The sequence below is a fragment of the Anas acuta genome, chromosome Z (assembly GCF_963932015.1).
Source record: "Anas acuta chromosome Z, bAnaAcu1.1, whole genome shotgun sequence".
Taxonomy (NCBI): domain Eukaryota; kingdom Metazoa; phylum Chordata; class Aves; order Anseriformes; family Anatidae; genus Anas; species Anas acuta.
In genome coordinates this window covers 62,497,826-62,524,568 of record NC_089017.1, presented here as the reverse complement: position 1 = coordinate 62,524,568, position 26,743 = coordinate 62,497,826, and the positions used below count along the sequence as shown (strand labels likewise).

At 37.5% G+C, this 26,743-nt stretch overlaps 1 protein-coding gene across 7 annotated transcripts in view; it reads right to left on the bottom strand.

Moving 5' to 3' along the window:
• The window catches only part of BDP1 (B double prime 1, subunit of RNA polymerase III transcription initiation factor IIIB), a 56,653-nt gene that overhangs the window by 8,417 nt on the left and 21,493 nt on the right, over positions 1–26,743 (bottom strand). For 4 of the 7 annotated variants that reach the window (XM_068667535.1, XM_068667537.1, XM_068667532.1 and 1 more), the window contains exons 17-37: positions 26,423–26,505; positions 24,616–24,847; positions 23,949–24,136; positions 23,091–23,304; positions 22,796–22,980; positions 19,974–20,184; positions 18,360–18,475; positions 17,471–17,690; positions 16,755–16,936; positions 14,223–14,436; positions 12,784–12,998; positions 11,392–11,782; positions 10,178–10,294; positions 9,332–9,368; positions 7,734–7,817; positions 7,019–7,244; positions 5,938–6,092; positions 5,074–5,212; positions 4,374–4,545; positions 3,106–3,166; positions 1,378–1,567 (exon numbers count right to left, since the gene is read on the bottom strand). In XM_068667535.1, the coding sequence (XP_068523636.1) occupies positions 1,378–1,567; positions 3,106–3,166; positions 4,374–4,545; positions 5,074–5,212; positions 5,938–6,092; positions 7,019–7,244; positions 7,734–7,817; positions 9,332–9,368; positions 10,178–10,294; positions 11,392–11,782; positions 12,784–12,998; positions 14,223–14,436; positions 16,755–16,936; positions 17,471–17,690; positions 18,360–18,475; positions 19,974–20,184; positions 22,796–22,980; positions 23,091–23,304; positions 23,949–24,136; positions 24,616–24,847; positions 26,423–26,505 (3,632 nt within the window). Of the gene's footprint in view, positions 1–1,377; positions 1,568–3,105; positions 3,219–4,373; positions 4,546–5,073; positions 5,213–5,937; positions 6,093–7,018; positions 7,245–7,733; positions 7,818–9,331; positions 9,369–10,177; positions 10,295–11,391; positions 11,783–12,783; positions 12,999–14,222; positions 14,437–16,754; positions 16,937–17,470; positions 17,691–18,359; positions 18,476–19,973; positions 20,185–22,795; positions 22,981–23,090; positions 23,305–23,948; positions 24,137–24,615; positions 24,848–26,422; positions 26,506–26,743 lie in introns of those variants that run through there. The other 3 variants (XM_068667536.1, XM_068667533.1, XM_068667538.1) reach the window with 3 other exon arrangements.

The following is a 26,743-nucleotide window of genomic DNA, read 5'->3' as shown; positions in this document are numbered from 1 at the left end:
AAATAATTATTGTGACTGTAAAAAAAAGCCAAAATTTACCTTGTATAATACTTCGGTATGGAAATTACCCATGGATCATTGCTGATATTCTTTGTTACTTAAAGCCAGTATTGGTTTCACATGTACTGTTTACCATCAAGAGCTATTTTGCTGCACTACCTTAAGGCAAGTTAGAGAACTGAAATTTGCTCGTTACAGTCATATCTAATTACTTTAGAAGATGTTCTGTTTGAATTCAATTTGATATTTCCATAAAATGCAAAAATATGTCAACTGATTAACTGCCCTAAATAATCCCATAATGCAATACTATTTGCACGTGCTGCTGAATCTAATTCCCACCCTCTCCCTGCTCCCCCTGGTATGATCTCAAAAGAGAGTAAGAAATCTCAGGAAGCAGCAGAGACTAGGAAATAAAGTAAAGCAGTAAGAGAACAGTGAGACAGATGTACCCTAACTCTGCCTGTCAGGAGTTCTCTCTATCTTCAGTAGTTCCACACCAATTCACTCTTAGTTATTGAATGGATAGATCTTTAAATAGAATAACATTTTCCTTAAAGTTCTCCATACTGGTAGAGAACTGCATCACACCTGTAGTTTTGACCTGGGAACTTACATTAATACAGTAGTACATTTTACAACATAACAACACTTCCTATTCTTCAGAATCTTTTTGCCTTTGACATTTTTCTTTGATTTAATTAAGCCATAACCTTAAAAGAATTCAGTAATGTCACATTGAAGAACACTCCTGCTGTAAGATACAGACAAACCCTTTGTCTCAAAATACTGCCAACTAGCTAATACTCTACTAAATGAATTCATTTATTTGACTTTAGGTTCTTCTGCCTTTAAAATCATGGCACAAACTCAAGAGAACAATATCTCAATTTGTCTGCCATTTATCATATTCTCCAAAGGGCCATCTAGACTAGAAATTTGGAAGAGGAATTGATAAAAGAAGTTTAAAGTTTTTGTTTTGTTTTGTTTTAGAAAATTGTTAAAGTACTGTAAAAATGCAAACATGCTTAGATTTATCATTTTCAATTACTTTTCTTTCCAAGTATCCATGATAGAATAAATTTCAGCTGAATAAATAACTTTTATTGTTAAAAATTGACACTAAAGAATAAATCAGAATTAAAGTTAACATAGACACCAAAAACCCAACTAACTAAAACAGTAACTTTAAACCTCTGATGAGAGCTTTCTCCACTCTGATTTAAGTACTTTTAAGACTCTGCCCAGCCTACTAAAATGATTTCTTCTTGCATTTATTTCTTCTTTTGAGATGTTTCACTGTGTAATGCACATTCAAAGGATAATCAAGATTCACAAAAAGTGTTCCACTAAGATGCTCAAAAGTTAAGTGTTTACCTCTCCACTTCAGTCACACTTGTTTCACTTGCATTTTCTGAGCCGATAATTATTGGCGCTGGTAGTAATGGTTCAGAAGTTTGTTCCAGCAAAGCAGATGCATCAAATTCTTTTGAGTCAGCTGGGATTTCTACCAATGTTAAAATGAATGTCTGTTCTTCATCTGGACATTGACAATCATCACTCACTACTATAATTTCCAGTGGAAAAAAAAAATAAAGAAATCTATTGTTCAAGTTTCAAACCATATTCTTCTCTTCTTCATGCCCTCCCCTCCACACCCCCCCCCCCCTTGACTAATTAGCTTTTAGGTGCTTGTTTCTCCAAGGAAAAAGACAATGGGAATATCCTTCAGACAATATGCTTGCCTTCTTCTGAAACAAGATACTCATCATCACTCCCTGGAGCTCATTCATTCCAGTGAAATTCTTAATATTCTTAATACTATTCATAATGAAGAATATTAAGCATAGCTATTGGAGATGGAGCTTTTAAAATGAATGTTCTAGTATTAATAAACAACTTGCTGTTCATTTAAACTTGTGTAATGGACAAATGGCTCTCTGTCTCTAAATGCTACTGTCAGGTAAGAGTTATTTTTTGAAGTGGCAGGAGTAGGTTGGATTTTTTCAATAAACTCGAGATTTTTCTTTTCCCCACTGACTGAAGAGGGCCTGAGAATTATTGTCAGAAACTGAACAAATGACAAATATAAATAATTTAGCCAAAAAGTTGGAAGTAACAGACAACTGCCAACTGCCATTAGAATGAATTTAAGGAGATAACATTTTTAAAGGTTTTTCAAAAATGGAAATCAACAGTGCTACTCTGTTACTGAACACAACTCTCATTTTTGATTATTTAAAGCTGTTATTCTGATCTTAATTAACTTTGGTTCTTTTTCTAATTAAAGATGATTTACAAGGCTCTGTTCCAAGACCCTTGTAAGCATAATGACAGACACCTAAAAAGAAATATTAACCCTAGAGTTTTTGCACATGCTCAGGATTTTGGCAGGAAGACTGCAATCTGCATGTGAAAAAATTATTCTGGGCTTCTGACACTAATTTTCTCATACCTTAGCCATCTATTGGTTCTAAACCAGCTCCATTTCAATTTGTTTTAACAACATGCAACCATTACCTTGGTACTTTTCACCACTTTTAATCATTTAGCAGCTGATTGCCAGGTAAAGAGGGAATTCTGTTTTCTTCCATTTTCTTCCCCTCTCCTTTTTCACTTGCTTGGACTTGCACAGTCCAGTCTACCCACCCACACAACTGTGACACAGGCATCCACTTGACAATTCCATGAACTAACTACAGTTCACTAAACCGGTGGAAAACTACACAAGTTCTCTCCCTCCACCACCTTCACATTTGGCAGGTGAGTCAATCAGAGGCTCATAACATGCTTTAATAAGTGCTAAACCCAGCAGTGGTAAGCAGTAGGATCTCCTTGCAGGGAGGAAAGAGCAAGAAATTCCCCTTCCATTGTTATTTAAACTTAGGGTGCCATTCCAAAAGTTCCTAAGTCTAGTTTGTGTTCATGAAACATAATGATAGGGTGGGGAATGGCACTATGCCGTGCATTCTTATTTTTGCTTATGAAATAGATTGTTTAACTATGTCAATAAAAAAACATTTTCATTTTGTTGATTCATCTTTGTATAACTGCAACATACACAAGTGTGGAATTTTGCTGACTTAAAATATGAGCACATGCTACCTGAAGTCTCTTCTGTGCTGCTTACACATGGCTGTTGACAATCCTGAGCACACGTTTCATTCTAGAAATAAAATATTTGAAATAAAACAGGTTGGTAAGTCTGAGAAATAACTCTAGAAAAGAAGAAACAAACAAAACATGTCAAATGAAGAGCCAGAAAATCTAATGATATCATCATAATTACATTTTGTCAGGTTTTTGTTTCTAGCTAATCTAGGGTGAAGGATACTAACCTGTCAAGGACAAGAAACATTTGGGCAATATATAATATATATGCAGCTCACTGTATTGATAGTTTGTTGAAATAAATTTATACTTCCTACAGCACAACTGTCACTGATGACTCACACAACAAATTGCTCAGTGGCACTAAGAACATGAATTCCCCCAACCACTATAAAAACACTGCGTGCCAAAGACATTCACTAAGCTCTGCAACATACCTACACTTTGTCTTTTATAGCATGCACCTTTGCTAAGAACAGGAATACTCTACTACAAGCTGCCTCCTCTCACACTCTCTGCCAGTCCAATATAAGCTAAGTCTTTGTACCCTGGTCTAACCTTAGATGGGTCTTGATACATCTACAGGTTGCACTGTGGAAACAAGCTACTACCCATCAGCTATTCCACTTTAAGTACATGAACACGGGTATCGAGCAACACTAGAAACCTTGAGTGAACTGACAATGAATCTCTCTCATGAAGAAATATGATACTTCTCTAGCACAAATATGCTAGAATTGGGATACACAAACCACTGCAAAGCAATGGATGTGGAATACATACATTACTATGGTCAAATAGAAAATGTAAAAGTTGTTTTAAAATAAATGGAAAAGAGTAGAACGAAGGATGAGGGTCAACTTAAACAAAGCTTGTTTTAAGCAAAGCAAATGAAGGGGACAATGAAAATGTAGTGAGTCCAGCAGAACATAGTTTTAATTTAAAAAAAAAAAGTAACAGCAAGAGGCCAGACTGAATGAATACAGGAGTCTTAGGTAACTTCTTCCATCAAAACTCATTTTCAAAAATCCTCAAAATTTTTCTAAAATTTATCACTTATTGCTGAAACCCTAAAAACTGAGGCTTGCAAAGATGGGGTTTGCCTGAATGATTGATTATCCCCGTGAAAAAAAATAAAGAGGGGTTTCATTCACCAGCTGACCTACCAGGTCTGTAAAATGGGTGAAGACATTTGCACTGGAAACCTCTTCTTCTAGAGTTTGAGAAAAGGTGCACTTCCAGACTGTAATTAAATTATTTACCTGAGCAAAGTTGATTGTACAGACGCTGTGCTCAGCAGGACAAGGATTTTGCATGGTAAGCCCATCCACAGAACTTTGATTCAGATAATCCTCTAGTCCAAGGTGAGATTTCTTATATATTGGTGATAAATTCCCTGAAGTCCTACAATCATCTGTCATCTCCTTCTCTGTTCTGTAAGATACATACCTAGTTAGTTTGAAGCCAAGGCTGAATTCTGCATAATTATGCATTTAATGCGAAGCTTACATACAGAGAAACAGAGCACCTGTTTGAAAATTACATACTTCTAGTACGGAAAATGCATAATCTTTAAATAACTCTACATAAAGTACTTCAGCAAAAAGCCCAACACCACTAATTGAAACTTTACTACTAAAGGCATGAGCAAGCATGTAGTCTTACAAGCTTATTAACATTTCCAAATTGATCAGCTACTTAACATTTCCTTTCAGACACAGTTTTCTGGGAGAGAATTAATTAGCAAAGTAATTACCAAATACTGAAACAGCGAACACAAATTAATGTTTTACCTCCAGAAGTTGCAAGACAATATAGAACAGCCTTAGAAGTAAAATGCCAAACTAAGCTTCTGTGCATTATCTGTAAGCATATAATGTCCATCACAGATGTATTACAAAACTGCTTATTTTATAAGACTCTAGAAATGAAATCAAATACTAACTGATGATTTCTTCCTACCTCTCTGTTTTGTTCACTTGTTTGACAAGTTCCATACTAGTTGCAAAATTATCAAGAATTGAAGAATCACTTGCAGTTGGTCTGAGCAGTTCTAGTTCCACCCCTTGCATTTCTGCAGTACTTCTCAGCTCTGTAGACTCTAAGTTATATAAATATTATTTTATAAATATTTATACATGCACTTGTATATATGCATATTTACACTTATTCATGTGTATATATATACATACACAGAAAAATTGTGTAGTTTCTTGTACATTATTTTTACAGATAAGCTTTTGTCTATTAAAAATACTGACGTGTGCATATAATTCCACTATAAAATCTATTCTTTTAGTGTGTACATAAAGTGTATACACACACAAGTTATGCAAAAACCATAGTAAAAATTTTGCTGGTCTGTATACACAGTTTAAAATTAATGTAAATGATATATATACACATGTATCAACTTGCCTTAGTATTTTGTGTTTTTTTTTTTGCCAGTGGTATGAATATAATTAAAAATTTGAACACCCTACAGACCACCGTTTTTCTGTAATTGCTTGAAGAATATAGAAACCATTCTGTATATCTCCCCTTCTGCCCTTAGTGGAAGGGAAAGACAGTAACAACAGAAAAAAAAAGTACAATGTACTGTACAGTATTTCTGTCATTGCCAGATCAGTAATTGCTACTGAGATTTCATTTTATTTGGTGTTGTATAAAACCATACCATAAACAGATAGTCTGTTGTTAAAGCAGTGATCCACAATCTGTGAATGTGAGCAGAAGTGAAAAATACCTTCAGCCTAGTTTTGTTTTACAGACATGAATCCATTAGAAGAAACTATTTCAAAACCCTAGGATAAGAAATGGGCTTACCACTTTGAACTTGGTCCAGCTGTTCCACAACTACATTTGTATTAAGTGGCTCCTGAAGTATGTTTTCATTAGACCTCAATACTCCAAGGTTTGACTGAGGCTTTAGGAGTCTGTCTCTTCTCAGTCTCTGATTTACCATCGGCAGAGGGCTATTACTACAAGTAAAAAGAAATGCCATCAACATTGCTAGCTGTCAAAAATCAAGAACTATGTGATAAAATCAGTGTTTTCAGCAAAGATCATTGCACAGAGAAGAGATAGGAGAGGTGTAGTAGATGAGAAAATGAACAGATGAAATACAGACTATAACTGTCAGTGAAGGCACAAAGGCTATTTGGCAGAACAACGAAAAAATAAAGATCAGCTACACTGGGAATTGGAGCACACAAGTTTACTACAAACTTGTATGTTCTCTATCTACAGAAATTGATGAAATATGGAAAAAATGTGAGAACATCAGATATATAACACTGATCGTATGAAATTAAGTTCTGGCTAATAATATAGTAAAAGAACCACCTAATTTGAAATCAAAATCTCTGATTATATTTTTTTCAGAATTATATAATCTGATAGTGTGTTCAAGCAGTCAACAAGTTACAGTCCTCCAATTAAAGAAACATGTTCACTACCAGATTTTTCTGAAAAGCTGTTCCATCAAGCTATTTCAATGTTTGCAAATATTTTAACAAAACTAGAAGACATGATGATATAAGATCAAATAGTTCTTTGACATTCATTTGCTCTAAATGTAGAATACAGACCAGCACTGACACGTAAGCAATTTGCCTTGGGCTGATTAGCCAAAAAGTACTTTGGGAAAATGGGCTTGGTAATTAGCAGCAATCCATACCAATGAAGTTCTCACATTCTTCCCTCCTCAACATAAGCATAATTTCAGAAGCTAAAAACAAGTTCTACAGTCTCCAAATCACATATCAACATCTCAAAAATCATAAGAGAAATGCAAGAGAGATTTCCCATATTGCATCACAAACATAAGCAGTGCTATAGGATCTCTTCCTAAAGTAATTTAATCAAAAAATAAAAATAAAAATATTAATTAAGGTACTAATTGAACCTGGTAGCATTTTTCTCACAATACTCTTCAACACCTGTTCCTGCATCAGTGCTTTGATCCTCTACATTAATGTTGCTTCCATCGTCACAAAGGACCAAATTCTTGGTGTAAGAGGCTGAAGAAACTAAGTACTGATCAGGAGTCCTATTTTGCTCAGCGTAATCGTGGGTCACAAGGTTACTGGACAAGTTCAATTCATCTTGAGTTGGTAACGTCTGTGTCCATTCTGGTTAGAACAATAAAACAGAAGAGCATAACTTAAAAGACAGAAATTAATATTCAACCAATGAAAGCTGACAATAAATTCTATATAAAAGTCTACCAAAAACTAGACTGAAAACGTAATTTCAGGTTACAGCTACTTGGGAAGCTACGTTCCAATTTAAAGGCCTGGAAAGATCTCTGATACCTATGCTCATTTAAGCTTGGATCCTCTCTTTTGTTCAATTTATGTGACCAACATAGATTAATTCAAGCATGTCCTTCTTTAAACAGCTCTCGAAACATCTTTCTAGCACAGTGATGCAGTTTGTAGTATCCAGTAAGGTGCCTTGCTTTTTCCAGCCAAGCTGCATTGCTTAGTCTCACTACATGTGTTACAATTCAACGGAACAAAATGCATAAAAGACTCCTGAACTCTTGCTATGCAGCAGCATGGGGAAGAAGCATGGACCCAGAAAGCACAAGGAAGGCTTTGTCTCAAATCAGATCATACCTTCAGTGCTTGTTTTTAACTGGAACATTGGATCACCCATTGCAAGTAAAGTCATGGCAGCTTCAGTGCTTCCATCATTAATTCCTGCAAAGTTGTTCACACACAGGTTAAAAGTCACAAGTATATTTATATTATACTTACCTGTATTCAAAAAAAACATTTGACACTATCATCAATACATTGCAGAATGCATTTTTAAATTGTTGCCATTCACGGATCAAGATACTCACTGACAGATGGCAATTCCCACTAAATTCAATATTCCCTGAAGGATATTCCCTGAAGGAATTATAGCCCATGGAGGACATGGTAGAACAGGCTTATCCTGGATCCTGTATTAGTAGGTGTTCCTGAAGGACTGTAACCAATGGGAAGGGCCCCATACCAGAGGAAATGTGTGAGGAGGAAGGTGTAGCAGGGGCAAAGTGTTAAGAACTGACCACAACCCCTGTCACCTCCTCCCAAGTAGGGTAGGGAGTGGCAAGTCAGGAGTGAAGGACTGATGCTGAACCTGGGAAAGGGTAGGATGGCGGGGTGTGGCAGGATGATGTGTTTTAGTCTTTTTCTCTACTTCTAACCACCCACCTCCACTTTTGACGGTAATAAAATAAATTATTTTTTCCTAAGTTGAGTCTGTTCTGGTAAGTGATCTCCCTGTCTATATCTCAACCCATACGCTTTTCCATTTTCTCCCACTGTTCTGTTGAGGAAGAGGATTGACAAAGTGGCTTGGTGTGCATTTCACAGCCAACCCTGGTCAACCCACCCACCACAAATGGAAAATAAAGAGGAACCAGTTTAATTGCATAAATCCTGTAATATAAGCTGTAAAAATATAACCTGTAATATAGCCTGTAAAATAACCTGTAGCATTAATCCATATCTCAGTTTAAATCTCTGTTTCCTAATCTCTACCCAGAATACATCCCTTCAGCTATAACTAACTGGTCGTATAAAACAAACCATTTCCATCCTCCAAAACAATTGTACTGAAGTAAATCAAAGGAGCATAGCAGACTTTCCCTTATTCAACTACGATGGTAACCATTAAATTTTAATTTCTCTTCAGAAAGACTGACAATGTATTTAAATTTCAAAGTGAAAGCTATTCTAAAAAACAATAGATCTGTAAGAGCAACATATCTCACATGGAAAGAGTATTTTCTTCTGGTAGGCTGTGGTTACTCTTTCACTATACTAGCTTAACAGTCTAGAATATTAAAGTCAGAGACCATAATGATGGCAAAGCTATGAATCTACCTAATTTTTTATCACTTGGTCACACACCAGGTTAAGTTGTAAGTACGCATTTCTAAAGTTTCCTCTTCTCCCACGTACAGCTAACTGCAGCATGGAAAGCATACATGGGACACAAAAAATGCACGTTCTGACCCTGAGGAACAGAAGTTCGCAGTGCTTGGTTCATCTACTTGATAAAGAACAGTAAGAAAGCAAATTGTTTAAGTCTCCTCCAAAATATCCAAGCATGCAGCATTTCATGAGCATTTTTCCTACAATAAATGAACTTCCTGCAATAATAACTGCTTATTAGTAGCAAGTTAATGGGGAAGACATGAACAAATTCATTTCATATCTACCTTTGTCCACTTCTGGATTTTCATTTATGGTTGCTTCCTTAAATAAAAAAGAAAAAACACATCAAAGATATAAATAAAGATATAAAGATAATAGATATAAAAGAGAAGAGATATAAAATGAGTCTGCAATTTTAATCTAATATAATCGTTAATTCTCTGCCCAAAGGTTACTCTGGCTTTAAAATTGTATTTTAAATACTGATAATATTTTACAGTTTTCCATTATCAGCAGGTCAAGGGAGGTGATTGTCCCCCGCTACTCTGCCCTTGTGAGGCCCCGCTTAGAGTACAGCATCCAGGTCTGGGGCCCCCAGCACAAGAAGGATGTGGACCTGTTAAAGCGGGTCCAGAGTAGGACCACAAAGATGACCCAGGGGCTGGAGCTCCTCTCCGATGATGGAAGATTGAGAGAGTTGAGGCTGTTCAGCCTACAGAAGAGAAGGCTCCAGGGTGACCTCATTCCAACTTTTCAGTATGTGAAGGGAACTTAAAAAGATGGAGGCAGATAATGAGAGGACAAGGGGAAATGTTTTTAAATTAAAAGAAGGGAGATTTAGATTAGAGTCTAGGAGGAAATTCTTCACACAGAGTGTGGTGAGGCACTGGAACAGGTTGCCCAGGGAGGCTGTAGATGCCCTGTCCCTGAAGGTGTTCAAGACTAGGTTGGATGAGGCCCTGGGGAACCTGATCCAGTGGGTGGCATCCCTGCCTACAGCCAGCAGGTTGGAAATAGATTATCTTTGAGGTCCCTTCCAACCCGAGCCATTCTATGATTCTATGACATGATTCTATGATGGTAGCCACATAGCTTTGCATCTACAATGAAATCAAACGAGACGTTCTTACAGTTGGTGAGGTGTTTGCTTTTTCCTCCCTCTGGATCACTGGCTGGACAGTTATCTGAGAGAGAGTTTCTACATCTGTAGCCACCTGCACATCTGGGATATTCACAGATATATCCAGCTGTAAAAATAATTTGATAAACATTTCAGTTCATCAGCCCCAAAAGAAAATCTATCAAATGCCTTTGTTCTTTTATATAACGTATAGACTTAGCTGATATTGAACACCTAGTGAGATACCTCTCAAAAATCAAATGGGTTTTATTGGTTTTCTTACTTCTTCAGGTTTTAAGTGTTCAGGGAAAAAAAAACAGTTCTACCTTTTTTCTATGTAATATTTTCTAATGTAAGATTGGGGAATATACCTGTACACACATACATATCATTTTACCTGTATTTTTTTCTCTTCTCTAGCACTATACTTATACTGAGAACCTCACACATTTCACAGTTTCAGAAACAAGAACTTGAAATTTGGCCAAGAGGTTACGGTACTGGCAGAGAAATTCTTATGAAAATCACTGCTTAATCTACATAGTTTGCAAAGCTTCCACTTTTACTATTTTCCACTGAACTATTTAAATCTGGAAACAGCTGAGTCTTCAGGTATCTAACCATATCCTGTACTAGTATTCAAGACATCTGTGTGTTAAACCAGGTAACCTGATGACTATTCTCAAACCTAATATATTCCACGTCATTGAAATGGAAACCTTTGATTCAGTAAAACTTTCCCTGAAACACCTTTGTTCTCCATTATTATTCTAGAGCTTCCCATAGTGTTTTGACTGAGCTTTAAATTCTCTTGCTGTTTCACCCTGGGCAAGAAATAACGTGATTAATTCAGGATGCAAAAAAGCAGGATTTCAACAGAAGAGAGGAAGATTAGTAGTAGGAAGGAAAAGCGAGAATTGGAATGAAAGAAAAGAAGCAGTGATGATGACCTGAAGGATGAACGGAACTGGTCGGATAAACAGATTTGGAAATAGGCAAGAAAATATGAGATAGGCAAAAATAATAAAATTACACTAATTTGTAATTCACTTAAAACCATATACCTGTGTCAACCAAACATCCCTGCCACTGTCAAAACTATTCTTAATGAAGTAAACTAAATTGGGATAAAACCACCACCAAGTAGTAGCAGGTATTAGAATAAAGGCTTCTGTTTGAACAAACAATACAAATGTACATACACAGAACACAGCTACATCATACCTCCTCCATGGTTTCCTCTATCTGAACGGGAACAGGTTCAGGAGATCGAAGACCAACAGGAACAAACACTGGAGCTTTGTTTACTTCCTCTGGTGCAAAACATTCATCCTCATCATCAGGCTCAAAGTCATCTGTCTCCTCCTCTTCCTCCTCTTGAGAAGCCCGTAATGTCACTAAGGTTATCTTCGAACTCCTGTGCTCCTTTCCAGGTTTCTTCCTATGAGCAGCTTTCGTACTTTTGCCTCTAGTAACACTCTGCTTAACTTCTTGTCTTTGATTCCCCTTCTCACAACAATCAGCATCACATTCAGAAGCAAGAGATGAAGCAGTTCGTCGCTCCCAGCCATGCTTTGGTAGTGCTGTCTGTTTCGATGACCTCCTAGACTGCCTTCTAGAGCACAGAACAAGAGCATGTTTAAAAAATAATGAAGTCTAAGACTTCTCCCCTCCTGCTCTCCTCCCCCCAAAAAGCACCTTAAATAAAAACAAACTAAATTAATAGAAAAGGATCACTGAAATCAACAGCCCAATCTAGTTACTTCCTAACATATATTGGCATTCAGATACCACTTCATCTGAAATTCAAAGCTTCATGTATGCATAAAGTATGGATTTTGTTTATTAAGCAGTTTCAGAGTGCTGAAAAGTTGCATAATGAAGCTTACAAGCTACACAATTCTTTCATTAGAAATAGATAAATAAATTTTCATTTTCAGGGACTTGGAAGTTGTGTGCTTTTTAAATCATGGGAATATTTCTAGTTCTCTGTTGCTAATACTGCACTAGGAAACCTAAACTGAAATTTTAGTTATCTAATGCCTAGAAAGTAAAACTGTTAGATGATAACTAATTATCTGTTCTTAATTCTTAGACAGTAATCCTTTGAATCAGCTAGTTACTGTTTCCATCCTCAAAATGATGGATGTGACCACTTTAGGAACCAAAAGTAATTCCAAATTCCCCCCCTCCCCAGAACAACTTCTATGGTCAGCTGGTGGGGAAAGAAAACAAAATACTAGCAAACAGAACTTCCAGTGGTTTTTCCTTCAGCAAACCCCATGGTCCCTTTTTCCCCAGGATGGGTCATCCTCTTTTAAAATCAGGAATTTCTGTTGAGATCAAGGTAGACTCTGGAGTAGTAGGTTGGTGGGAGTGCTGGCTATGTTCATTTAATGAGTGTGCAGACAGGGTGAAAAGGCATCTGACATGATTCAGATGGAAAACAAAAGTACTGATATCCTGCACGTGTCCTCTCCCTCTTCCCCCAATCTATCTTCCTCGCCTCCTCATTTTCTCTCTCTCACACACTTCAAAACTATGGCTACTAATCAAGGTCTAAAGCCAAAAAAAAAAAAATCAGTTTAGATTACAAGCTGAAATTAGCTGTTTTACCTTGTAAGATCATCTGATTTTTTTTGCTGAGATGTAGAAGGTTGAAAGTCATCTTTTTCTACTTGGTTCTCACTCTCTGATGACACCTCTGGAGACTGGAATCTACTATTCTGCCTGATTCTTTTACAGGATGCTTCTTCAAGAGAGTCTATAAAATCATGTTTTCCTGTAGCCTCTGGGAAGGATGCTGCTTCCACTATGTTACTAGAGTTCTGCTGAACAGAAGAGACAATTGCTATCATATTAATTGCCACATATCTTTAAACTGGTTTTGGTAACAGAAAATTTAATAAACAAAGTTTGAAGTTCTTGAACCTATGCTCAGCTGTAACCTGATAGTTTAGGATGTCTTTTTTTTCTTCATTGCTTAAAGTAGAATTGTCATTAGAGGGTGTTATCTACGACGCCTGAATTTCCCACTGGTACTAAATAACATACCAAGTCCATGCTCATCTTATCACAAGCAGCAAAACTTCAACTGGAAAGATGAATTACTTTATGTTTTCTGAAACTACTTATTTATTTTAGAGAACAACATGAGGAAAGGAAAAGTTATTTTGTCTGCCCTGGGAACCAACTGGGAAGAAAAAACTACTGCAGAACAGTTTAAGTGTTATTCAATAACACACAGAAATATACCCTCAAACCTAAGCAATATTCTATTAAGCAGAATTACATCAAGGCTCTTTCTTTGTCCTCTGTAGGAACTGTAGTTCCAGGAAACCCAGAACTTTGCTCACTTACAGTGTTTCCTTTCACAAAGTTTCTACACGAATCTATTCTCACAAAAACAGCTACTTGGGATGGAATTCAACTGTCACTTGAGAACAGTATACAATTCTGCTCAAAATGCGTGTTATTTAAAACACATTAGTAAGCATAGTTCCATCAATTATGGGTACTTGGCTAAAATAAATGAGTGATTTTAGCGATCTGTCTCAAAAACAAGGATCACCAGATAAACTTGATTCACTTACTGCAACTTGTAACAGAAAAGGAAACAATCTGGGCTAGCTCAGGACTAGAGAGAATTCAAGTAGAACAAAGTCTGAATATGTTGTTCACCTATGTATCAACTTAAAAAGTTGATCCATGTTACTATAAAACGATGGATTTTAGGTAGCATTTGATATTAGAAAGCTGCCTTAAAATATATTGCTCAAAGAATAACAAACATTAAATTTATTCACAACAGCATTAGCAACTATTTATGATAAGGCAAACTTCTGCATATAAACTGCAAAACTTAAGACAATAGTTCCACAGCTTTTAGATTTTAAGTCCATTAATTCAGCATCATTTCCAATGGTGAATTACAAAACCGAAAGTATCTCCTTTAACCTTTCATAGACATATACCAGATTCCTGTCATCTAGGAGTTCTAAGAATACAAGAGCTGAGGTATAAACTGGTTCAAAACTCTCATGATCAGTACTTACCATTGATACATCTGTTTTTTCTAACAATAAATACTCTTCTGAATTTCTTATCTTGACATTGTTCTCATCTCTTCTACTTTCTTCAGGATGACCTCTTTTTCTGTGAACTCTCATTAGGTTTGGCTGTGGGTTCGTGAGTGGTTCCCTTTCTTCATGCAAAGGTTTTGTATCACACTGTTTACTTTCTTCTCCAGAACTTAAATTAACACTAGACCTACAAAAATATTTTTCAACTGTTAGTTCTCATGCATTATAAACAGATTCTATGATATTGTCTCATTATCAAATATTTAGAACATACAGCCAGAAATGAATTTAAGTATTCTGCATTTTTATTTACTTATTTTGATTTGACTAAGGGAATAAAAACAATGAAAAAATGATATAACTTGCTTTTCTGCAGTAGTGGACCTTTCTGTTTATTTTTAGAAAAACCTTTCAGAAAGGAAACATCATTAAGATGTTACGTAAAGTTTCAGCTATACTACCATAGACTCCCCACATCAACCAACTATAGGAACGCTATCTGCATGAATTCCAGTGCTCAAGGTACTACTGCTTTTAAATAGGATAAAATTCTCACATCTCATCAAGCACATTCAAATCAGTAAGACAGACACCTTGAGCTTTTAAACATACTTTTAAGCAAGGTAGAAAAGGGGATCCTTTTTAGATCCAGGGAACTACCAGCTGGTCTGCCTCACCTCAGTTCCTGGCAAAGTGATGTAACAACTAATTCTGGAAAACATTTATGGGTATATGAATGACAACAAGCTGACTTGGAGAATTTAGCACGGATTCAGAGCAGGTAAGTCATGCTTGACCAACCTGACAGCCTTCTATGATAAGCAGACGATATTGTCTACCATGACTTCAACAAGGCTTCCAATACTTCTTCCCTAACATCCTCATAAAAAGGCTGGTAAATTATGGGCTGGATGAGCAGATGAGGAGATGCCCTGAAAACTGGCTGAATGGCTGGGCCCTGCAAGCAGTGATCAGTGGCACAGTTTCATTGGAGGCCAGTAACTAACACTGGATCTCAGGGGTCAACAGAGGGTCCAGCCCAGCTTATCATCTCTGAATGATGCAGAAGAGCCTACCCTCAGCAAAACTGCAGATGACACAAAACTGGGAGGAGTGCCTGATATACCAAAGGGTCATGCTGCCATCCAGACAGAACTTAACACACTGCAGAAGTGGGCTGACAGAATTCACATGAAGGTCAGTAAAGGAAAGCTCCACCTAGGGAGGAACAACAGCCAGTACAGGCTGGGGTCCCACCCAGCTGGAAAATAGCTTGGCAGGGAAGGACCTGGGGGTTCTGGTGATCACTAAGTTGAGCATGAGCCAGTAATGTGCCCTTCCTGCAAAGGCCCATGGCATCTTTGGCTGCATTAGGTGACATATTGCCATCAGCTGGAGGGAGGTGATCCTTCCCTCACTCAGCACTGTTGATGCCACAGCTGGAGTGCTGGGTCCAGTTCTGGGCTTTGCAGTGCAAGAGAGACATGGACTTACTGGAAAGAGCCCAGCAAACAGCCACAAAGATGACAAGAATCAGTCTCCTTTCAGTGGTGTCTAGTCATAGAACAAGAGACAAACGGGACAAACTGAAATGCAGGAGTTTCCCTCTGAACATCAGGGAACACTTCCGTATTGTGAGGGTGCCTGAGCACTGGCACAGACTGCCTGGAGATGCTGTAGAGTCTCCCTCCTTTTGGATTTGGATCTTTAAAAGCCATCTGGACATGGTCCTGGGCCACCTGCTCCATGTGGCCCTGTTTGAGCTGGGAGGTTGGACCACACTGCCTCCAGAGGTTCCTGCCAACCTCAGCCATTCTGTGATTCTGCAAAATTCCCCCCCATCACAGAAGCAAAAAAGACAAACAAATCCCTTGTCTTGTGAGCACTTGCATAAAGACTGTGGGATATGATTTCAGAGAATAGAAAAATGAACTCATGCAAGGTTGCTCCATATCAGTAAATAGTGAGCAAAAGATGTAACTCAATTGTTAAATGAATGTTTGTGAATGGCACTATCTGCCTTCTATGCCACATACATAAAAAGCATCCCTTCTAAAGGATCATGTCACTGCGCATAATTGCATGAATTTTTCTGCCTGAAAAAAAATAATTGAAGAGACTAAGAATACATCTAAGACAACAAGCCCATCAATGTTCTCATTTATAAGTAAGGGCAAGTTGCGCTGCAGTCTTCAAGGATCCACATGTGTACTGCACTGCACCTAAGAGGGTATTAGTCGAATCGAGAAACTGAGACAGAAACTCTACTTGCTCAAACTCCCACTTGTGAAATGCCTTCTTATAAGGAAAATGGCCTCGAGAACAAATCTGCTAAAAACTCTTAAATCACGTAAGAATGCCACCTAGTGACCTTCACAGCTTATAGCATCTAAGAACTAACAGCTCAGAGCCTGCGCTTCAGAAATTCAAGTGTTGAATGGAAACGAGTGGAAAAACACACCAGCTTTTTAAAGAATATTTTATTTTGTCAACAGGGATTTTTACCTTTTGGTGGAATCTTGAATGTTCCCTATAGGATGTGTAATTAGATGTTGATCTCCCTTGCTGTGGCAATTCGGTGATTTTTTAGGGGAATAGAGTGTTTCTGACCACAGAGTTTTTGGATTCATGTCTAGACTGTCATCCTTGGCCAAATTACCCACAAACAACAGTCTTTCCACGTCATCCTTAAAATTGGAAATATATATATATATTAATACAAAATAGATCAACTGTAAAATAAAGCATTGCAAGTTATGATCCAGACAATTTGAAACAAAACTTTGAAAGTTTTTAAGCAAACAGTTTATGGCATACATCACTGCTCCTTGTTCATTTAAAGGAGATATTTAATAAAACATATACTAGAAAAAATAGTCTTTCATAAGCTACCACCAAGGGGATCAGAAGAAACCTAGCAAAAGGAGCATGTGCTACAGGTAAACATTTACAATGTACATGACTGAATTTTCAAAAAGTTTAAAGGACAAGCAGGACAGGTCTTTAAATTTGGTAACAGTAGCCCACGTATTATGTGGCATTAATACATAATTTAAAAAAAAAACTCTTGTAACAGCACAAGTATGAAACAAGAATGTAATTCTTACCGGTCCAAAATTAATTTATAGGTTTAAAACAGCTTATTCAGATGCCTCAAAAACAGCTGGTGCAAAGACAAGCATCAGAAAGTATAGTAAGAAATATCTGGACAGAATTCTCACTTTTAAGGAAAGAGTTTCCTCAGAGTCTTCTGCTACAGGAAGATTTTTTCCTTTATTTGCTTCTTCCTCAATTGGAGCAGCAAGACTGTGTGCCACTGGAGATTCTCTTTCACGGTATGTTCTTCCTAGGTTTGGTCTGGCCCTCTGAAATCGATTCCTTATGAGCTGTGCTGATTTCAGAGCACCCAGCTTGCCTTCTTGGGAAGTGGATTGTTCAGCACTAGTGTATTTAAACAAATTTTTTAGAAAATAAATAGCATCGCTTGACTTTGGTTGGGGAAGGAAGATAGCATTTTTGCATTCATTAAGTTTTGAATCAACACAAAAGTATTAGAAATTCTAATACATAGTATCCTACTTAAAATCAAGAAAATATTTTGTCAAGCAAATTTCTCATTTTTGGTTCTGGTTAACATGTAAGAAGGAGTAATAAGACTTATCAATACATTTTCAATACCAAGAAATTTGTGTTGCTAAGCGTACCAACAAAGATTCTACATGCTAACACATGCTTAAACCCATAATTTATCAAGAATGACAGTAAAATAGGACAGCACATTGGGATCAATAAAAGACAAATATAGTATTTTGCAAAATTTATCTGTTATGTGTATGACCACTGTACATGGAATACAAACCCAGTAAAAGAAAAGCTTCATCAAAAGAGCCACAAGATCAAGTACTTGCCAGATAACCAATGACAAGTAGTTCACCTTAATTAAAAATAGTACTCCGAAAACATGGGACAAAGCTGCCTGTAGGCATTGAAACCTAAGCATCACAGAAAGTCAGCTCAAAATGAACAAAAGAATTGACTCTTGCAAAAGTGTCTTATTATGCAACAAATAAAAACTTTTCACATGTGATTTTTGCTAAACTCTAATCTCACCTGCTTTGTTCATGCAGTATGTTTTCAGAAATACACGGCACCTGAGGCGCTTCCTTTGCTGTCTGTTCCTCATTGCTCAATACATTTGCTTGATGCAATACAGCTTCATTTTCACCCTTCGATTTGCAGTAAAAATAAAAACATTATGCAATGTAGCACAAAGAAAAAAGGAGAATCAAACAAGGTTTTAAAACAGAAGTGCATTTATAAAAATACAAACTACATGTACATCTCTGCATTAATTTCCCAGTTTGAATCAAAAAAAAAAGAAATCATGCTATGTTTATAAGAGAGTAATCTTCCTGAGTACGTAATGCAATTTCTAGGCAAGTGGGAACATAGCTCTTTTCAGTCCTGGGCTACCTACAGTTAGGCTCGTAAACACTATCAACAGCACTCAAGCAAGTGGGTAGCACTCTTCTATTTAGCATTCAATCAACTCTATTATACAAGGCATGAGGGGAAAAAAAATACTTTTGCAAATGGAAAAACCTTTGAAATGTAGATGCTCTCACATACGATACAGACACATCCAACACACCACAACATAACCTCAGTTTCTGAAGGGTTCATTAGTTTTAATTCTGTATTTGCCACACTGGTTCCACGAAGAAACCGCTCAAACACATCCATCATCTCTCCAGGTCTGAGACAGGTTCATTAATATAGAAAAGCATCAGACCAGCTATGAATCTGCGCATTTGTGCAGGACAAAGCAGATATACATGCATGGTTCACAGGCCACAAAGGTCTAGAATAGACCAAGCCAAACCACAAGCAACTCTCTCAGCTGGGAGTGATATACTACTGTGCACCGGAACAGGGGAAGTGTGCTCATGCTCTGATCTGGGAATACAGCACACAAGCATTCCAAGCTAGCTCTGCATGGGTTCAAGAATAAAAAGAGCTACAACCGCTCCAAAAAAAATGAGTCACTCTTATAAAGCTTAGCTACGTTTGAGATTTAAGTAGAATCTACAAAGAGACAGCCATGACATGATTCATGTGCAACCCACAAAATGAATACAGAGAGTTGATACTATATATTGGCTTTCAAGGATTTCAGTACCTTTAACAGTGCCTTGTAAAGTGTCTGTGAGACACACAGTGTATGTAAATATGACTATTTACCTGTGTAAAGTAGAGAAGTGTCAGGCACTATAACGGTGAAGCTGAAGTTTACAAAATTAATAAAACCTTAACTCACTCTTACAGAAAAATACCTACACTCTGCCTTCTCTTGATGCTTTCTGGATTCCTCAACACAAATTTTAATAATCTAAACAGAAAAGATGAAATGAGCAAAAAAAACTATTTTTATATAGAACAAACTTTTATTCTATTTACCTAAATGTGCATAAACCTTTTTTTATCATGTAGTCTAAGCAAAGTAAGATCTCAGTTTTCAGAAGACAATACTACAAGTTGTAGACTTCACTGATCATGTACCTACAAAACCTCAGCATATGGTGGTTTGGGGAATTTCTTTCTTATCATATGTTCTCTCTACCTCAGAGAATGCAACTTAAATGTTTTAATACAACTTCATAAGATAGAACATGCAACTTGGAGCCACATTTTTGAAAGCAAAGTAATTATTCTTCGCAGACATACCACGGCAGACACAGGACTGGCAGACTCATCTTTTTGCAGTTCCAACTCATCTGCTTCAGACTTGTTCTCCCCTTCATTATCTTCTGATATCTGTAATTCCTTCTTTCCACCAGCTCTTCCCAATTTTGGCCTGTACCTCTGGAATCGGGCCCTCACAAACTGGGCAGGTTGAAGAAGTGTTTGTTTACTTTCTTCTTGAGCTGTATTTTTTCTATCAATAAGTCATATAGAAATAATAAAAAAAAAATCCGAAACTTAATACAAAAGCATGTCATTAAAAACACAGGTTTATTAAATTAACATGCAAAACATAGCTTAGTTTTTAAAAGACATCACATAAACGTAAAGTTCTGTTGAGTGTAAGTTATGCACACAAACCTTTGTTTCAGCAAAAATTTCAAACTATTCATCTCCTAATTTCTTCCACAACAGAATTAAGAGTTAATGCCTTGTAATTCCTCTATACTCACAAGCAATAAGGTAAAAGAGTGCACCTACACGAGAAGGGATGAATGCCTAAAAAAAGATTTTACCAGGAAGTTGACTGTTGACAACTCATCTGAAGTGTCTCTATACCGATGTACACAGCATGGGAGACAAACAGGAGCTGATAGATACTGTCCATCTGGAAAGCTACAGTCTGATCACCATCACTGAAATCCTGTTGGTTTCATACCTTGTGGTATGAATACCATGAATGGTAAGAATACTGGGATACTGCCTAGGAAGAAGGAAATGCAGACAGTGAAAGTAGGGACAAACACACTGAAAAGAATACTAGGATACTGCCCAGGAATGTAGGAATCAGATCAGGTAAGCTGAAGCTCAGCTAGAGCTAAACTTGGCAAGGGATGAGAACAACAGTAAGAAGGGGTTTTTATAGGGACATCAGTCAGAAAAGAAACACAATAGAAATCATACCCCTTTAGATGAACCTGGGAATCAATCTGACATGGAAAAGGCTGAGGTGCTCCACTTTATCTCAGTTTTCAGTGACAACTGCTCATTTCACATCTCCCAAGTCCCTGAAACTCAAGCCAGTGTCTGGGGGAATGAAGTCCCACCCATCACAGATCTGGTTCAAGATCACCTGAGGAAGGTGGATGTCCATGGGACATAAGATGAGATGTATCCCAGGGTCCTGAGGGAAATGCCAGATGAACTGGCTAAGCCACTCCTCATCACATTTGAAAAGTCATGGCACTAAGTCCCCATTGACTGGAAAAAGGGAAACATCACATCCATTTAAAAAATAAAAATAATAAAAAAAAGGTATGAAAGAAGACACTGGGAACTACCAACCAGTCAGCCTCACCTTTACGCCTGGTAGGATCACTGAGCAGATCCTCCTGGAAGCTATGTTACGACATGTGGAATACAGGGAAGTGATAAGACAGTCAACATGGCTTCACAAAAGGCAAATTATGCCTCACTTACCTAGTGGCCTTCTACAATGGAGTGACTGCACTGGACAATAAAGGAAAAGCAACTGATGTCATCTACCTTGATATCTGTAATGCCTTTGATACAGTCCCCAATACCCTTGCCTCTAAACACAAAAGATAAAGATTTGATGCATGGACTATTAGATGGATTGGCTGGATGCACGTATCCAAAGAGCTGCCATCAACAGCTTAATGTCCAAATGGAAACCAGTAACAAGCACTGTCCCTTAAAAGATCATACTGGGAGCAATAACACTTAATATCTTCGTTAATGACACAGACAGTGGGAGTGAGCGTATGCTCAGCAAGTCTGCAGACAACACCAGGTGAGTGGTGCAGTTGATCCTCTAGAAGGATAGGGATGACATCCACAGGGACCTGGACATGCTGAAGTGGGCCCATGCAGACCTCATGGAGTTCAACAAAGCCAAGTCCAAGGTTCTGCACCTGTGTCAGGGCAATCCTCACTATCTGTACAGAGTTAGGGCTGAATTGATTGAGAACAGCCCCATGGAGAAGAACTTGGGGATAAGAAATTCGATATGAGCCAGCAGTGTGCACTTGCAGCCCAGAAAACCAACCGTGTCCTGGACTGCATTAAGAGGCATGGCCAGCAAGTGGAGGAAGATGATTCTCCCCCTCTGCACAGCTCTAGTGAGACCCCACCTGGAGCACTGAACCCAGCTCTAGGACCCAAAGCAAAAGATATGGACCTGTTGGAATCAGTCCTTCCTTTACGAAAGGCCACAAAGATGAATCAAAGGGCTGCAGCACCTCTCCTATGGAGAAAAACAGTTCTAGGGTTGTTTCTAGGGTTGTTCAGCCTGTAAAAGATTCTTGGGAGATCTTTCAACATTTAAAGTGGGGCTTGTAACAGAGAAAGACTTTACCAAGGTCTATAATGATAGAACATGTATTAACAGTTTTAAACTAAAAGAGAGGAGCTTTAGATTAGATATTAAAAAGAAATTCTTTACTATGATGGTGGTTAGATACAGGAACAGGTTTGTCCAGAGAAGCTGCGGATGCTCCATCCATAAAAGTGTTCAAATACCACACTGGATGAGGCTTTGAGCAACCTGATTTAGTGGACGATGACTCTGCCAATGGCAGGGCAGTTAGAACAAGACAATCCTGAAAGGTCCATTCCAACCCAAACCATTCTATGATCCTAAAATTAATGCTCATTAATTTAATGCTTAGAATAACAATAACCGGAGTTTTAATATAACTAGTGTTGCTACTATGAGAGCTGACACCTCATTCAGTATTTTTATTAGACTTTATTTGCCAATTAGAAATCCATCAACACAATGATTTCCTTTTAAAATGCCTGTGTTTTAAATGAAGAATGAAACTGACTAGCTACGCCCTTACCCAACAGTAGTAGTTGAGGTCCCATCTTTTTCTACAGGTAGGTAAGACTTAAATTCACCATCCTCTGATCTTGAAAGTGTCTGTGGGGACTTACAACTTTGCCTCTCAGAAGCATCCAGAGGGCCAAATGATTTTTCCTTTCCTAAGGATTCCAATGATTGCAGGACTTCACATTTTCCAGCTTTCTGGAAGTAAAAAAAGTGTTGTTTTGTTTTTAAATCATCAGATGTTTCTTTCAGTTCCATAAACTCAAAAGCTGAAATCCAACTAAAAGGGGGAAAAAGAAAAGCCTTACATCTGTGTCAGGCAGGCTACCACATTCACCATCACACTGCATCAAACTTTCTTCTTCGCTATTATGCTTCTGTGATACATCTTTATTTACATCCAATACTTCCTTTCTACTAGTTATTGTTCTTAAATTTGGCTTTGGTCTCTGGAATCGACTCCTCAGTAGCCGTGCTGATGAAGCAACATTTTTTTCCTCTTGCTTCTCAGGACCAGACTCCCTGTGAAAGCAAAAAGAACAACAGTCAAAGGCATGGGACAGCACTAGTTCTCCAAATCATATGTTACATACTCGTATGTAGTTTTGTCCACTGCAGTAGCCAAATAAAACACAGTAACTTTCTCAAAGCAACAGCAAAGTTATCGACATTGTGAAAAAAGAACGTATCTTTGCTGACCTATTTATAAGATACAGGATTTCGATGTTCGGTTTCAGAACAACCGCAACTTCCAGTCACACTCTAAGAGGAACGTAAATATTTTAAAAATTCCTTTCTTTGTCTCATCATGTCCAGAACTACACAATAGATTTATTTATTTATTATTTTCTACGGACAGCTTAATAGGAAGCCAACCCCTACACTTGGGGATTTACGTAAGGATACGGGGATGTACTGGTAGAACCAACACGGAGAAGAAAAGCACAGGAATTCAGTAACGTTTAGATATTTATTTGAAAACTGGAATCACCATGACTTCTTGGATTTTGTTTTATTTGTTTAAGTATAGTGTAATCCTGATTAAAAGCAAGTTTTATATCTGTGACAAGGTATTTGATTCTAGAGTTGAATGTAAAAGCATGGAATGCCTAGAGATATTGATGGCTTTGAACAATCCCTTTACTCCATTTAAAAAATAACCTTACCCTGCATTGAAATCTGAAACAACTTTCATGTCATCTGAAGATCCCTTTTCACTTTCACAGCCTCCAGCTTCTGAGGACTTTTCTTGGGAGCACTGCCTTGTACGTAATGAGTTCACCTCAGAATCTACTGAAACATCCCTTTCTAACATCATGATGCATGGCTGTAGGTCTTCGTGAACCATCACATCCTATGGGGAATAAAAGTTTCACTCAATTAAGGAAAAAGATTTGGCCAACCTCTGCTTTAGAAGGGCAGGAGGACAAAAGGTTATTTTTCAGTAGCTCTTACAAAAATGCTCTAAAAGATCCCTCACTTCCCGTGCATTCAACTGAAACCACTTTATACTTTAAAAATTAAAAATGTTATTTTTCTGTATACTTTCCACCTGAAATGGTCTCTTTTCCAAGACCATGCTTTCTATACCACACTTCTCTTTTCACAGCTGTATCACCCATAACACAACAATGCGAGATATAATCTCTCTCTCCATGCAAAACAGAATCTAAATGCAGGAGTTAGAAAATTCTATGACAATTCAGTTTATCCTGAATTTGTTACACAAATGCCAGGCTTACAACTTAAGCACCTAGATATTTATTACTAAAAGCTCCTATTTGGGCCCCCGCAAAAACCTATGCAGTATATGCAGCTGTTCAAGAAACTTACACTTTTGAGGCACGAACCACTGTCTTCATCTCTATGGTGTATCACACCCTTTTCTACTTCTCCATTTTCAGCTTTCTCCTCTTCAGCATCTTTTTCATGTGATCGGTCATCTTTTCGTGCAACAGTTCTGCCTAGATTTGGTTTTGGTCTCTGCATTCGGCCTCTCTTTAGAGGTGTTGGTTTCAGAACACTCAGTTTGCTGTCTTCTTGTGAACTGGTTATTTCATTAGACCTGGAAAAATATATAAGATCTGTAAGTATCTAATACATTTAAAATTGTAAGAGTTCCAAAGAAATGATATTTTCCTTTTTCAAGCATTTATTAAGACACACTTTCTTAGAAGTGGAGCTATGCATTCCTAAGTTCATGAAACAATGAAGTTGGAAGTGTCTGTCTTAGACTGAAAAAGTACTTGAGAAGTAAGAATTTATGCTTGCATTGTTCTTTGTCTTTCCCCATTGAAGACAGAATACCACGCTAGACAGTTTCCTGACCCATAATGGCTCTTCTCATATTCTTTAGTATCTGGTTTAGGGGCAAATGCACCTAGTTTAATGAAGGGTATGACATGTTTAAATCATAAACATTCCATAATCTTACTGACATAATATATTCTTTGAGTTATTTATATCAGATGCACCTACAACTACCAGGTGCTTCTATGCATTTACACCCTGAGAGCCAAGTTATATAGCAAGATTCATGATGAAAGAAGCAACCGATGAATTATTTTTCTACCTGATTAAACCCAGTTTACCTGTCCTCTACACTGCTATCTTCCCCTTTACGAAGTAGTAAAAAAAGCTTTTAGTATTTTTCAATCTCTTATAAAACACATTTCTCCTCTTACACTACAGCTGTCATTTCTCCACTGAACAGAAATAAAGGAAATACTTCTTAATTTACCTTCACATAAAGTTGTCCACACTAGACTTTTTCCCCCCTTGTGAAAGACACCTAACACTTTAGATGCTGGACTGTGTCCAAAGAAGGGCAAGGAAGCTGGTGAGGGGTCTGGAGAATAAATCTCACCAGGAACGGCTGAGGGAGCTGGGATTGTTCAGTCTAGAGAAGAGGAGGCTCAGGGGCAACCTTATCACTCTCTGCAGGAACCTTAAAGGAGGCTGTAGTGAGGTGGGGGTTGGTTTATTCTCTCACTTGCCTGGTGACAGGATGAGGGGGAAAGGCCTGAAGTTGCACCAGGGGATATTTAGGTTGGATATTAGAAGAACTTCTTTACTGAAAGGGTTGTTAGGCATTGGAACAGGCTGCCCAGGGAAGTGGTTGAGTCACCATCTCCAGAGGTCTTTAAAAGACATTTAGATGTAGAGCTTAGTGATATGATTTAGTGGAGGACTGGTTAGTGTTAGCTCATAGGTTGGACTAGGTGATCTCAGAGGTCTCTACATGATTCTGTGATTTAAGAACGACACTTTAAGAATAAGCACTGATTAGTGTTGTTTAAATACTCAGTTTCTGCCACTGAAATGGTGATACTTCATTATTAAAGCTATTAAAGAAAGCTTGTTATAGTTTTTAAAGGACTAGCTTTCCTGTTTTTTTTGCATTCATCATGATTGATGTTTCACTTAAAAGCACTGCTTTATACACAAAAATGGTTAATTGATTTCATGCATAAAGAAAAAAAGATTCCCTCAATTTCTATCTCATTGCAGAAATTTCTCAAGAAACTTCTATAACTACCATACTATGTAATATTACCAGACATGAGAAGTACAGCAAGTTGTTGGAAAGTAACATGTTGCTGGTTTGTTTGTTTGTTTGTTTCATTTTTCACATACTTACTGAGACACTGTCTCCACAATTTTATCATCTTTTTCTGCAGCTTCTCCACTGGTAGTATCAGACCTATTACTTTGGTCAATATTCTGAATAGAAATAGAACATGAAAACATTAATTATTTTCCATTAGGTAATGCTGCACTTAATAATACATCAGGTAATCATCCTTAACAGGATGCAAAATGGGTTTCTCATGACAGATACGGACTCTTACACACTACATTTCACACAGTCAGAAAGGTGCAGTAAAATCTAGTTCAGACAAACAAAGCTGTGTTTGCCGTAGGACATGAGAGATTACTGGCATATACTATTTATGGGACA